Below are 13,716 nucleotides of genomic sequence, written 5' to 3'. Positions count from 1 at the left end.
TGGTAATCTGGAAAGGAGTTAATTCAGTGCTACTGTGGACCGCGTCGTTGTACGCCACTTCGGCGAAGGGTAGCAAGCCTGACCAGTTGTCTTGCTGATAGTCCACAAAACACCGGATGTATTGTTCCACCACCGCATTGGCTCTCTCTGCTGCGCAGTTCATACTGGGATGAACCTCTGAGCTCAGTTCTTGTGTGGACCCAATGGATCTCGGACCTCCCTCCAGAACTTAGCTGTGAACTGGACTCCGCAGTCTGAAACGATCCTCTTGGGCAATTCGTGCAGGCGATAAATGTGTTTCACGAACATTTTCGCTAATTTCTTTGCGGACAGCAACCCTGAGCAAGTGATAAAGTGCGCCTGCTTGGAAACCAAATCAATGACTGTTCAGATTACTCTGTTCCCACTGCTGCCTGGGAGTTCCACGATGAAGTCCATTGCGATCTCTTCCCATGGTCGGTTAGGGCTGGCCACTCGTTGTAGCAATCCAGGGGACTTCTCCGGCAGTTGCTTGGGCTTTTTCTCCTCCGAGGCCTCCCCCTTGGTAGGACTCTTTGTCACCTTAAGTTGGGGATCCTCTTCCAGAGGTTGTTTGGGTTTTTCCTCCTCTGGTGGTAGTGGCTCAACCACAATCATCAATTTCCTACCACCGTCTTCCCACTTTATCGTAGGCTTCCACTTGTCAAGCCATGCAAGCCCCAAGATTACTTTTTCCAGCATCTCTGGAGCCATAATGAATCTGAGAAGCTCATAGTGGGGCCAACTTGTAACTTCACCAGTTCAGTTATTATTTGTGCGGAGACAAAAGATGACCTTGGACTTCTAGAAAGAATGACAACAACACATTCCACAATTCTACTCCTTTCTATTCCCCCCTCCCAACTACTACACTAATGAAACAGCATAGGAAAATAATAGAAAGTGTGGCAGGCCAAAGATCCTAAACGGAACATAACTACAGGCCTGACAATCTGTAGTTGTCTTCCACAAATACCTGTCCACTATTGGATGCAAGTGCAGTGTTTGAATAGTTCAGAAATGTTCTTTCTGTGATGTGTTGTGGTTTTCTAGCTGCTTTTCATTTCCTGCTTTAATAAATATTTTGTGAAAACATTCTGTTGGTTTTTCCCCTCTATAATAAAAAAAAATGCTTACTGGCTGCAAGCATACAAAAAGTAAATTTCCTGATAAAGTGAGATTATTAATTATCTAATCTGATTTTTTTAATGTAACAGATATGGTGATATGCGAGTGACAATGGGTTATGAAATCTTCAGCATGTGGCAAAATTTAGGTAAGATTAATTATATGGCTTAAGTTTTAAATTTGCATAAATGTTTGACTTTAGGTATGTGTGTTTAGAAAATATTTTATGCAAAAATGTTCATTCAGTATTCAGAAATGGTCGGTATTCTGCATGTCACCTAGTTCATAGGATGTCAGATTCCTAAAAGTGATACTGCCATTCAATTGGGAGGAGTCTTGGAGTCGATTTATCAGAAATGCCTGTAACAACTGATATTTTGCAACTGGTTTCCTGGCGCTAAAGTGTCTTGAGATCCCCTCACCTTTTGGGGGAATGTTTATGATGGACAGGTGGGACATTTCACTTTAATGTCTAATGGAAGTTAGCCATGGGAATGTATATTTATTCAGCTCTCAGGGCAGTTGATAAAGGAAACATCTTCACACTTGTGTATTGGCTAAAATCTCCATTCTAACTAATGGGAGGGGTCTCTACTGCTTTAATTCTACTTTCATTGCCTAAGGGGATTCATATGTTGCTTTGAATTCAATGGCTGCCATTCTACTTAATAAAAGGTTCCTTTTGAAATACTTTCTTCACTTTCTTAAGTTAGGAGAGGAACCCTTACATAAAGCAACATCTCTGCAAAACGGTCAGCCCAGAGAAGCAATTTTTGCTCTATCGAGGGGACCCTGCAAACCATGTCTGAGCACAATAGTGAGCAAGGGGAAGCTGAATGCTGGAGGAAGATGTCAACCCCCACCCCCACCCCAACTGGAGGCCTGCTCCATGTTCCCTGTCAGAGAGGATGAGGTGAACCTGGGAGGCCAGAGGAGTCACACTCACCCGTGGTAACCGAAAACCGGAGTGGAATATTGGAGTTAGAAGCCCCCTCTTCAGAGGATCTGAAGAGGCATGTCGCTGAAAGAGGATCTGAAGAGACATGTTGGTGATGGAGATTTTGAAAAATGTCAACATCCGGGAGGAGCCAGAACGGCAGCAAAGAAGCATGGGAAGGGCAGCAGCCGTGGATGATACCAGGGGCCTAACCCCCCTCTGGGTCCTGCTGATCAAGCAGATGGCACAGCAGCAGCAGCAAGGGACCCAGCAAAACCTCTCCCCCAGTTAGTGCGTGGATTGGGGCCCACTCCCAAGCAACCCCAAAACCTGCAATTAGAAAGAAAATCTCCTTCCCTTAGGGTGAAGTCTGATGGGAATCTGCAAAAATTGGAATTCTTTGTGGCACACATGCTCACCTACATGTAAGAATATGGGCATGATTTTGAAACCCAAGGATCCCGAGTGCGAGTGGTTACCTTAACCTTGGAAGGAGCCGCTGCCAGATGGATGGTGACCCTACATGATGCCGATGCACCAGAACTGTGGGACTTTGACCATTTCATGATGGCCCTGCGACAACGTTTTGAGGACCCCCTCACAGACCACAAAGTATGCGACCGCATTAAAGTTGTGAAGCAGGGACGGCAGCCAGTGGCAGAGTATACCGAAGAATTCCTAGACCTGGTGTGTCATGTGAACTGGCAAGAGGATATCCTGGTAAGCTGTTTCAAGGATGGGCTGAGTGATGACCTCTACAATGCCTGCGTGGCCCGAGGTGCACCGAACCACCTACAGTACATTAGTGGTATCTCACTGCCGAAGAGGCTGAGATCAACAAGGCCAGGAACCAGTACCGAGGGGGGCAAGTGTGGAAGAAATCCATACCCTAATGGAAACAAGAACCATTCAATTCGCAAACAGCATCTTCTACTAAACCCTCAGCCTGTTTCAAGTGTGTAAAGGAGGGGCACTGAGCTGCAGAATGCCATTCTCAAACACCAGCTAGGAGACCAGAGCGCCCATAGGGGGGAACCTATTAAACCTGGCCAACGCGGGAAGGAGATGGCCCTGAGGAGCAGGGAAGATCATAGAATCTCCACCCTCTCCCCTCTTTGAGGAGGAAACTCTGGCTTCTCAGCAGGAGGAACCATACTCATTTGGAAGCGACCCAGAGGATAAACCACTTAAACCAATTAAAGCACTTATCCTCCCCCTAAGACTGTTTATCCCCAACTGGGAGAGGGGGATAAAAATAACCGCTTTAGTGGAGACTTCCGGTGGTGCTGCTGGCCTCGGAGGACGCTCCCTCGGGAACGCCAACCCCGTGTTTGAGTAACAAGCTGCTAGGATAGCATAAATCAGCTGTCCAGCAGTTTGAAAAAAAAACCTGGTGCCAGAATAATAAAGGGTGTGTTGAAAGTGAAGCGGAAAGCTGATTAGCACTTGTTAAGTGCTTGTTAGTGCTGCTGGAAGACTTGAGAGAATAGGTGGGTTTGAACAAATTGGTTGCTTAAAAGCTTGATTTGAATACTTTGAAATGGCTTCTAAGCAAGCAAAATTCAATGTTTCAAAAAGTGCTGGTAGTTCGCCAGCACAATCACAAAAGTTGCAATCTTTACTACCTCCGGTGGAAACCCAATCACAAACCCTGACACTGGAGGCTCTACAAAATGATTTACAAAATGCATTAAAAGAACAGGCAGTTGTCTTGGAGGGGAAAATTGCAAGTGCCTTTAAAGATGTCTCCGATGAAATATCTGGAATTAAGGATTTAATCCACACATGTAACCAAGAGATAAGGGAGGACATAGTTGAGGCATTTAAAGGATTATTTGGTTATGTAACATCTCTCAATGAGAAGGTGGAAGAAATTAATGAATCTAATACAAAGTTGGACAATAAACTTATGGAGGCACAAAGTAAAATTGATAAGTCGGAGGCGGAGCTTACAATGATACTGTCAGCGTTCCAAATACCATGTAGAAATAAATCAAAGTCCAAGGCAGAATCATCCTTAAAGTTCCGATTTAATAATACAGGCATGTTGGCAACATACTGTGGAATTTCAAATCTGATTGTCTTCCTGGAATTCCACCCAGTTGAAAGTTCATAAACTTATGCCCACTCCCATAAATCCATCACATGTTCCACTCATCATCTTCCATGCTGGCATCTACACCCCTCTGCTTCTGGTCAGGTGTCGAGGTGCGGAGGCAAAAGATGACCTTGAGCTTCTAGAAAAGAATGACAACAATACATTCCACAATCCTACTCCTTTCTATTCCCCCCTCCCAACTACTACACTAATGAAACAGCATAGGAAAATAATAGAAAGTGTGGCAGGCCAAAGATCCTAAAAGAAACATAACTACAGGCCTGACAGATACAATATAGAACAATGGAATTTGCCCTGAGGATAAGGGGTTTGAAAGAACATAACCAAGAAAAGTTAAGAGAGATTTTTGCAGACGCTCTCACTCAATTAATTGGGGAAACAAAGGCCGAATGTGACTGGCAAATCGACAAAATTTACTGCGTTAATTCATGGATTGCCAGACAAAGACAACTGCCAAGAGATATTGTAATCTATTTTGTCACCAGGAAAATTAGGAATGAAATATTGCAAGCAACCTATAAAAACAAACTGCAAGTGGCAGGTCAAGATGTGATAGTATTGAAGGAAATCCCCCCCAAAATGTTGAGATCTAGAAAGGACTATGCATTTCTAGTGGATGAACTTAGAAAGCGCCAGATTCAATACAGATGCAGCCGGATTGGTGGTGAACTACCTGGGAGAAAGACATCGTCTCAACTCTGTCTGGAAGGCAAAAGATTTTTATAGCATAGTATTAAAGGCAGGATGCCCCCCATCTCCAGGTCCCAAAGAAAGAAAAGAGACAGAGGACCCCAGGCAGCAAGATAATCAGGCACAAACTGGGGTTGTAAGTTTGTTGCAGGAAACAGAAGAAATTATGGAACAGAGACAAACCCGTGCGGCTACTAAACGTAAACAACAAGAATTAAAGTCTCAACAAGACCAGATGATATCCAAGATAATATATTCTTATCCAAGATAATATAAACACGAGCACAGAAGCAGTGGGAGGAGCTAGACCGAAGGTGAAATCCCAGCAAGATTTCCAGGCAGCTTTTAGAAAGCTTCAGCGTGCTGAAGATGACAATTAAATTTCTAACAAGGAACGTCAATGGCTTAAACTCACCACAAAAAAGGAAAAAAATATTTCACTATTTGAAACAATTTAAAAATGATGTAATTTGCTTACAAGAAACACACATTAGAACACAGGATCAGAAATACTTGATGAACGCAAGACTGGGATCGCATTCCGTAGCATCTGCTCCGGAGAAGAAAAACGGTATAATCATATATTTAAGAAAAGGCTTAAAGGCTGAATTAATTGAAGCAAATCCTCAAGGAAGATATATTGCAATTGAACTATTAATAGAAGGAAAGAAAATACTCTTAACAGGAGTATATGCTCCCAATCAACAACAAGAAAAATTTTATAAGTTGCTTCACACTAAATTAACACAATGGGGTTACAGATCCTGCGTTTTACTGGGCGACTGGAATGGAGTACTGGATCCCATTCAAGACAAGAAGAGGCTTTTGCAAAATACCCAAACATGAACAAGATTACCTAAATCCTTTTTTGATATGATGGATGACTTTGAACTGAGAGATATCTGGAGAGAACGGAATGTTAAAGAATGGGATTTCACTTTCTTTTCTGATAGGCACCAATCCCTTTCCAGAATTGATTTTATACTAATTACAAATGACTTTTTTTTCAGGGTAAAGAAGACTAAGATATGCCTGAGAACTTTAACAGATCACAACCCGGTTTGGATGGAATTTGAATATGGAGACCGACCTAGGAGGTCTTGGAGATTAAATGAAAATCTATTTAGATATGAGAAAAGTGTTACGGAATGTAAAAAACTATTGAAAGAATATTTTGCTTTTAATATGCATAAGGGGATATCTATGGAAATGGTTTGCAAGTAAAGCATACATGAGAGGTGTTTTAATAAATCTGAATAATGTTTATAGGCGCAGACAAAGGGAGAAACAAAGGGAATTAGAGGAAGAGATTAAAAAAAAAGAGCAGGAGTTAATGTCTAAACCAGATGATAAGAAGACAAAAGAGGTAATTACTTTATTGCGAGGGCAGTTTAATATGTTAATGTCAGACCAGATAGCCACTAATCTTCTATATGCTAAACATAACACTTTTTGCAATGCCAATAAACCAGGTAGATGGTTAGCATATATGTTAAGGAAAAAACAAAGATCTCGTAATATAGAGAAAGTAGAATACAAAGGGAAATAAGTTTTCCAACAGGAAAGACTTTTTTAGAATTTTACACCAGATTGTATGCTGGTGACAAAATACAAGGGTCAGAAATAGACCGATATTTGGAGAAAGAGAAAATTCCTATACTTACAGGTGAGCAAAGGGGAAGATTGAATCAACTTGTATCTACAGAGGAAATCTTTCTGGCAATTAAGCAGTTAAAAATCAGCAAAGCTCCTGGCACAGATGGCTTAACAGCAGTTTATTATAAAAAGTTACAACTAGAAATGATGGAACCTCTTAGGGAACTATTTAATAAAATCCAAATGGAAGGCAGGGTTCCACCATCCTGGAAAACAGCTTTTATTTCATTGATTCCAAAAGAAGATCAGGATCCTACCCAGCCAAAAAACTACAGGCCTATTTCATTACTAAATACAGATTATAAATTTTTTGCTAAAATATTGGTAAACAGGTTAATGCCAATTGCGCAACAAACGATTCACAATGATCAGTCTGGTTTTATACAGGGGAGACAAATGAAAAGTAATGTAAGACAAATCACCAATATAATGGAATATTTGGGAAAGTATAACCAAGTCCCGGCAGTGCTTTTATTCTTAGATGTGGAGAAAGCATTCGATCAAGTCAATTGCCAATTTTTAATAAAAATATTACAAAAGATGCAGTTCGGAGAGCATTTCATGCAATCTATCAAAGCAATATACCAGAAACAGACAGCACAAATTATAGTTAATGGAGGCTTAACAGAATCTTTTAAAATTGAAAAAGGAACAAGACAGGGGTGTCCCTTGTCTCCATTATTGTTTATTTTAACCCTGGAATTGTTATTGAACAGAATACGTGGGTCTGACGAATTACAAGGAATTAAGATTAGGCACTACGAATACAGAGTAAGAGCATTTGCAAATGACTTGGTTGTAATTTTAACCCAGCCGGGGGAATCAGTTACAGGTTTAATGAATATAATTAATCGATATGGTCAAGTATCTGGGTTCAAAGTAAATCTAGGGAAGACAAAGATGATAGCTAAAAATATGACTACGAACCCAAAAAAAAGAATTAGAAAGAGTAACAGGATGTGAGATAGTAAAAAAGGTTAAATATTTAGGAATTTATATTACAACCTCAAATGGGAAATTATGTAAGTACAATTATGAACCATTACGGCATAAAATACAGATAGAAATGAATAAATGGAAAAAACTACAATTGTCTTTGTTGGGAAGGATAGCAGCAGTTAAAATGAATGTTTTGCCCAAGTTTCTATTCTTCTTTCAAATGATACCAATACTTTAAAAAGATGCAAATTTGGAAGAATGGCAGAAAGGTATTAACAACTTTGTTTGGGCAGGAAAGAAACCGAGAATAAAACTTAAAATAATGCAAGATATGCGCGAAAGAGGAGGCTTAAAAATGCCCAACTTAAAATTATACTATGAAGCAGCAGTTTTAACGACAATTAGTGATTGAGGACTTTCGGTTCCGGCGGCTGACGGCGACGGGCAGGGACTGCTCGCCCCACGCATCCCCGGTGGGCTCCCCACTCCTTGGGGGGCACAGGACACCCTACAGAGGCGTTCTGCCGGAGGAGCGGCACGGCGGGGGGATCCCTGGATCGGCGGCGGCCGGCGGGGCCCCCCCGCTTTGCTCCAGGCACCGAGGAGCACGAAGGGGAGACGCTCCGGCGTCTTCGCTGTGAGGCCGATCGGAGACAAGAAAGCTGAAGGATGCAGCGGCGGTGCGGTGAGGCATAAACTTCCCCCATTCCCATTACAAACTTCAAAACTTGTCAGCTGTGTAAACCTTGCTTTTCGGCTTGAGTTGGAGAGACGCGGCTGGAGGGAGGGGGATTTCCCCCCCCCCTCGGACAGGCGGCTGGAAACAATTGTGCTCTTAGCCCCAAGGGAAGGAGGAGGGGGAGAGCCAACCAATGATGTCACGCCCTTACTAAGTGGACTTTTGGACTCAAACTTATAACATAATGATGATCTGGAAGCTTTGGGAATTTTGAACTTTGAAAACTTTATTTGTTGCCTCGAAACCCGAAGCTGGCATGGCAAGATGGCACACTTCCGTTGTCTTCATGAAATGTGAAATCTGACTCCACCTTCAAAACTTCAGGCTTCCAGTCTTTGTCTCCGTGCTACTCAGACAAATCTCTTGTTGATTGATTGCTTTTGAACTCCCTGGAGTGAAAAACTTTTGCTCTTCTGCCAGGGTGATTAGAGAAAACTCTCCTCTGCCTGGACCCTCTGTCTGCTGGACTCTCCTGGCTGTTCTACCCTTCTGACTGATCCTTCTCTATATTGACTGGACTCTTTACTTTATAAACAATGGCATCTAAAAGACCACCTCCTGGAAAGTCAGGCTTTGCTGCCTCTGCCCCGACATCTGCAACCTCCAGTCCTAGTACATAATCAACGTTAACAGCCTTAAAGCAACCTAAATCTACGGACTTGGAGTTTCAGCAAATGTTTCAGCAAATTCTACAGGGACAAGAGGAAATAAAGAGACAACTGAAGGAGATGAAAGAAGAAATTAAAGAGAACCAGGATAAAATTAATAAGAACTCACAGAGACTGGATCTTTTGGAGGATGGGGCGGCTGAGATGAGGGGGGGGGGATAGAGGGTGTGCAGAAGGGAAACAAAGAACTTGACACCCAACAAATGAAAATAGAGTTTGAGAGAATGTCTTTTTATCTTAGATTCCAAAATGTGATGGAGACAGATGATGAAAATATAAGGGACATCATGACAAACATTTTAGCTGAGTATACTCAGAAGGAAAAACAACAGATGGGGTGGGAAATAGACCTGGCTTATAGAGTGAACTCAGCTTATGCTAGAACACACAATGTTCCCAGGGAGGTACACATTAAATTTCTTAGGAAAAGCACAAGAGATGAAATTCTGAATGCGCAAAGGGGGCAAGCCTTGACATACAAAGATAAGGAGATAACCATCCTGAAACAGATCCCCAAGAAAGTGAGGGGGAAAAGAAAACAATATTCGCAATTGGCGAATAAATTATACCAGAAGGGGGTGTGGTTTAGATGGTTGATGCCTGAAGGTATGTTAATATTCTGGGAGGAGACAAGAGTTAGAATTAATACACCCATAGAGGCGTAGGCCTTTATGGAGAAAAACAAACTACTCCTAGAAAAACCAGAAGACTCCTCAACAGACATACAAGACACGGGAGGGGCCGGAGCTCTGCCAGCGGGGGGAGATGGGGCGACATCAAGAAAGCTCAGATCACACAAATGAGTAAGAAAAGTCACTTGATATAAACTGATCGAAATTACCAATTGAATTTACCACACTGACTATATGTTATTACTTAATATTGAATCTTATGCAAATGTATACTATGAGTTTGGAGGGGGGGTGCACCTACCGCATTTCGTAGTTGCCAAAATTTGTAACTTTTCCCTTACCTTTTCTCTTTGTAAAATATAAAAAAACCAATAAAACTTCGTTTAAAAAAAAAACAATTAGCGATTGGATTAACCTAACAGAGGATAGAATATTGAATATTGAGGGTTATGATCTGATATACGGCTGGCATGCTTATCTAATATATGACAAGAAGGCCGACAAGATTTTTAAAAGTCATATTTTAAGGAATGCTTTACTGCGTGTCTGGAAAAAATATCAATATAGGCTAAATGACAAGATACCTATGTGGGGGGTGCCCAAACACGCTATAGAGAACATAAGTATAGAACAAAAACAAGATGTAACTACATATGCAGAATTTCTTAGTATGGATAGAGATGTACCACTGTTAAAATCTTTGAATGCATTAAGAGACGAAAGGGTAATTCAAACCTGGTTTCAGTATGGTCAGTTACAGGCTAGATGGAAAAAAGATCAGAAATCTGGTATTATCCAAAATGAGGATAATTTGATAAAACAAATTAGGGAACAGGGTCAAATGCACATAAAAAGGTTGTATAATGTATTGATAGAAATAGACTCAGAAACAGAATTAATTAAAGATTGTATGATAAAATGGTCACAAAATTTTGAAGAACCAATAGTGATGGAAACATGGGAAGAGATTTGGGTAACAAATGTAAAATTTACACAAGCTCAGAACTTGAGAGACAATTTTTACAAGATGCTGTACAGATGTCATTTAGATCCAAAAAGGCTAGCCTGTATGTATCCGAATCTACAATCTAAATGTTGGAGATGTGACTGTGTTGGTGTCACGTATTACCATATTTGGTGGACTTGTAAAAAAGTTAAAGCATTTTGGATAAAAATATGGTGGGTTATTCAAAATATTTTGAAAAAGAGGATAAAGTTCACACCGGAGTTGTTTTTGTTAGGTATAGTTTCAGATTGTACTGTTATAGAGACTAATTTGATTTTGAACCTAATGACAGCAGCAAGATTGTTGTTGGCGCAATATTGGAAGAAGGAAGAGTTGCCCACTATCCAAGAATGGAAGTTAAAAGTAGTAAACTTAGCAGAGATGGCCAAAATTTCAGCGTATCTGAAGGACCATTCAGATGAGAAGTACAAGCTGGACTGGAGAAGGTGGATTGACTATATTCAAAACAAATACCGGACTAAAAAATTTCAGTTAGCTTATGAATGAAGGCATAAGGAATGCTACAATTTATTCAAAGCTAGTTTAATAAAGGGGGAGTTAAAGCACAAGAATAGTAACATGTTAAAATTAGTTAGCTTATGTTAGCGTATGGTTGTTAAATGTTTATACCCTCTATTTTGCTCTGGGAGGTCGGGGGGAGGGAGGGAGGGAAGAGGGGTAGGGATGGGGGAAGAGGGAAGGGTAAGTGGAGTAATAATTGTAAAACTTATGAAAATTTTAAGAATTAAAAAAAATCCGCTTTAGTGGACTCGGGATGCATCAGCTGTTTGATCAGCCCAATCCTGGTAAGAAAATTGAGTAAGGAAGCTGAAAAGCCCCATAGCTTTTTGCCAACTAGATGGGCCAATAGCAGGGGGCAGCTAGCTTCTTTTGCCACTGAGCCTCTACAGATAGGCATTGGGAGCCACAAAGAAATCCATACATTTATAGCAGCGCCTGGCATGGAATGGCCACTAGTTTTGGGCCTTGCATGGCTGAAAAAATGGAACCCCAAAATTAATTGGAAGCAAGGCACCATAAAAGTTCAGATGCATGTGACTTTTGCTGACAATCTACACAAAGAAACTGAGGGGGCAGAGAACCAAGAAACAGCAATGCCTGATTACACTATGCCAACCCAGGGCATACCCAAAGAATACAAAGACTTGGCTGAGGTTTTTAGCAAATATAGTCTCTGATGAGCTTCCTGCCCCTCCACTGATTATGCGATAGAAATCCTACCCTGTGCCAAACTCCCTAAACCCAAGAAGTATAGCATGTCCCTGAGCGAGCTTGAAGAACTGACAGGATTCATTGAGAAAATCTAGCAAGGGGTTTCATTGAGCAAGCCCGACCAAAAATTGCAGCCCGTTATTTAGAGAAAAAAAAGATGGCTCTAAACGTCTCTGTGTAGATTTTAGAAACTTAAATACGATCAGTGGAGAACATGTACCCCTCCCGCTCATGAAAGATAGCACGCCTAGCTAAAGGGGAAAATTTTTAAAGCTGGATTTAAGGGAGGCTTGCTACCATATGAGAATTAAAGTGGGAGACGAATGGAAAATGACATTTAATACCCCTCTTGGATGCTACCAATTCAAAGTACTCCCATTTGGGCTACAAGGGGCCCCTGCAGTGTTTATGCAATTAATAAACAAAGTGCTACATGAGCATTTGTATAAGGGAGTTTTGGTCTATTTAGATGACATTTTACTATAGACAGAGACCAAAGCAGGACATGTAAAACTAGTCCAGGCTGTTCTGAACAAACTCCGCTCTGCCAAACTTTATGCTAAACTCTATAAATGTGAATTCCACCAAGAAAAAAATTGATTATTTAGGGTACCGCATTTCACACCAGGGCATAGAAATAGATCCTTTAAAAGCGCAGGCAGTACTTGATTGGGATCCACCCAGAACACGTAAACAGTTTCAAAGCTTCCTGGGATTCGCCAACTTTTACTGCCAGTTTATCTCCGCTTTCACTAAGTTTGCTTTCCCCATCACCAAGCTTTTAAAAACAAAGGGGAAGGGTAACCCAAAACCGAAGCAGCCTTTGAATTGGACAATGGAATGCCAAGCTGCATTTGAAAAACTTAAACGGCTGTTTTCAGCAGAGCCAATTCTAAAGCACCCAGGCACAGAGAAACCATTAGTCATACAAGCAGATGCCAGTGATGTAGCAATAGGCGCAGTCCTGCTTCAGAAAAATGAGCAAGACTAATTTCAACCATGTGCTTACACATCCAAAAAATTGAATGAAACTGAGCAAAGGTGGGTCGTTTGAGAGAAAGAAGCTTATGTAGTTTGGTGGGCACTTTTAACCTGGAGGCATTTCCTAGAGGGGAGTAAGATCCCTTTTAAAGTCTGGATGGATCATAAAAATTTAGAAGCCTTAAAGAACCTAAGGAAACTCTCCCCAAAACAAGTACAATGGGCTCAGTACTTTAAATGGTTTGAATTTACGCTCAGATATATCCTGGGGGGCAAAGGTTTTCTGGCAGATGCACTATCCAGAAAACCGCAGTACAATAGTACGAAGCCAGATGTAATCAAACCCATGATACAAAACAATCAGCTATCTGCTAAAGAAATCACCATATCCCTGGCAAAACAAGAAACATTGATGGACAATGACACCACCCAAACATTTAAACAAGTTTTAGCTAATAATGAATGGTTTTTGAGCCACAAATCCAGCTGCCTGATGAAAGATAACTTAGCTTGGGTGGGAGGGAAGTTGTATGTTCCAGCTAGCCAAAGATTGTGCATAAGGGCAAGGTGCCACAACTCTAAATTAGCTGGACACTTTGATTTTGTAAAAACTTTACACCTAATTAAAAGACAATTTTGGTGCCCATCACTAAAAAAGGACATAGCTATGTATTTGTGCGGCAGCTAAAAGACATCAAGGGAAAATCCCAGGACTTTTACAGAAGGTAGCTGAACCTTCAGCACCCTGGAAAGAGATTGCTATGGACTTTATTGTAGAACTACCAGAAAGTGCAGGGAATACGGTCATTTGGGTCGTAACAGACCTGTTTTCAGAACAGGCACATTTTATACTTTGCCAAATGATCCCACTGCCAAACATCTAGCCAAGTTATTCCTGATACACATTTATCGTCTTCATGGAGCCCCACAGAGAATCATCTCCGACAGAGGGGTCCAATTCACCTCAAAA

At 41.2% G+C, this 13,716-nt stretch overlaps 1 protein-coding gene across 1 annotated transcript in view; it reads left to right on the top strand.

Moving 5' to 3' along the window:
• The window catches only part of DOCK4 (dedicator of cytokinesis 4), a 392,180-nt gene that overhangs the window by 278,430 nt on the left and 100,034 nt on the right, over positions 1-13,716 (top strand). Inside the window, exon 30 of the mRNA XM_081957434.1 lies at positions 1,236-1,294. Coding sequence (XP_081813560.1) covers positions 1,236-1,294 — 59 coding nt within the window. The remainder of the gene's footprint in view (positions 1-1,235; positions 1,295-13,716) is intronic.

The sequence above is a fragment of the Natrix helvetica genome (genome assembly GCF_964273705.1).
Source record: "Natrix helvetica genome assembly, chromosome: 6".
NCBI classification, from domain to species: Eukaryota; Metazoa; Chordata; class Lepidosauria; order Squamata; family Natricidae; genus Natrix; species Natrix helvetica.
The sequence above is the reverse complement of the archived record's forward strand: the minus strand, read 5'-3'. Positions and strand labels throughout refer to the sequence as shown.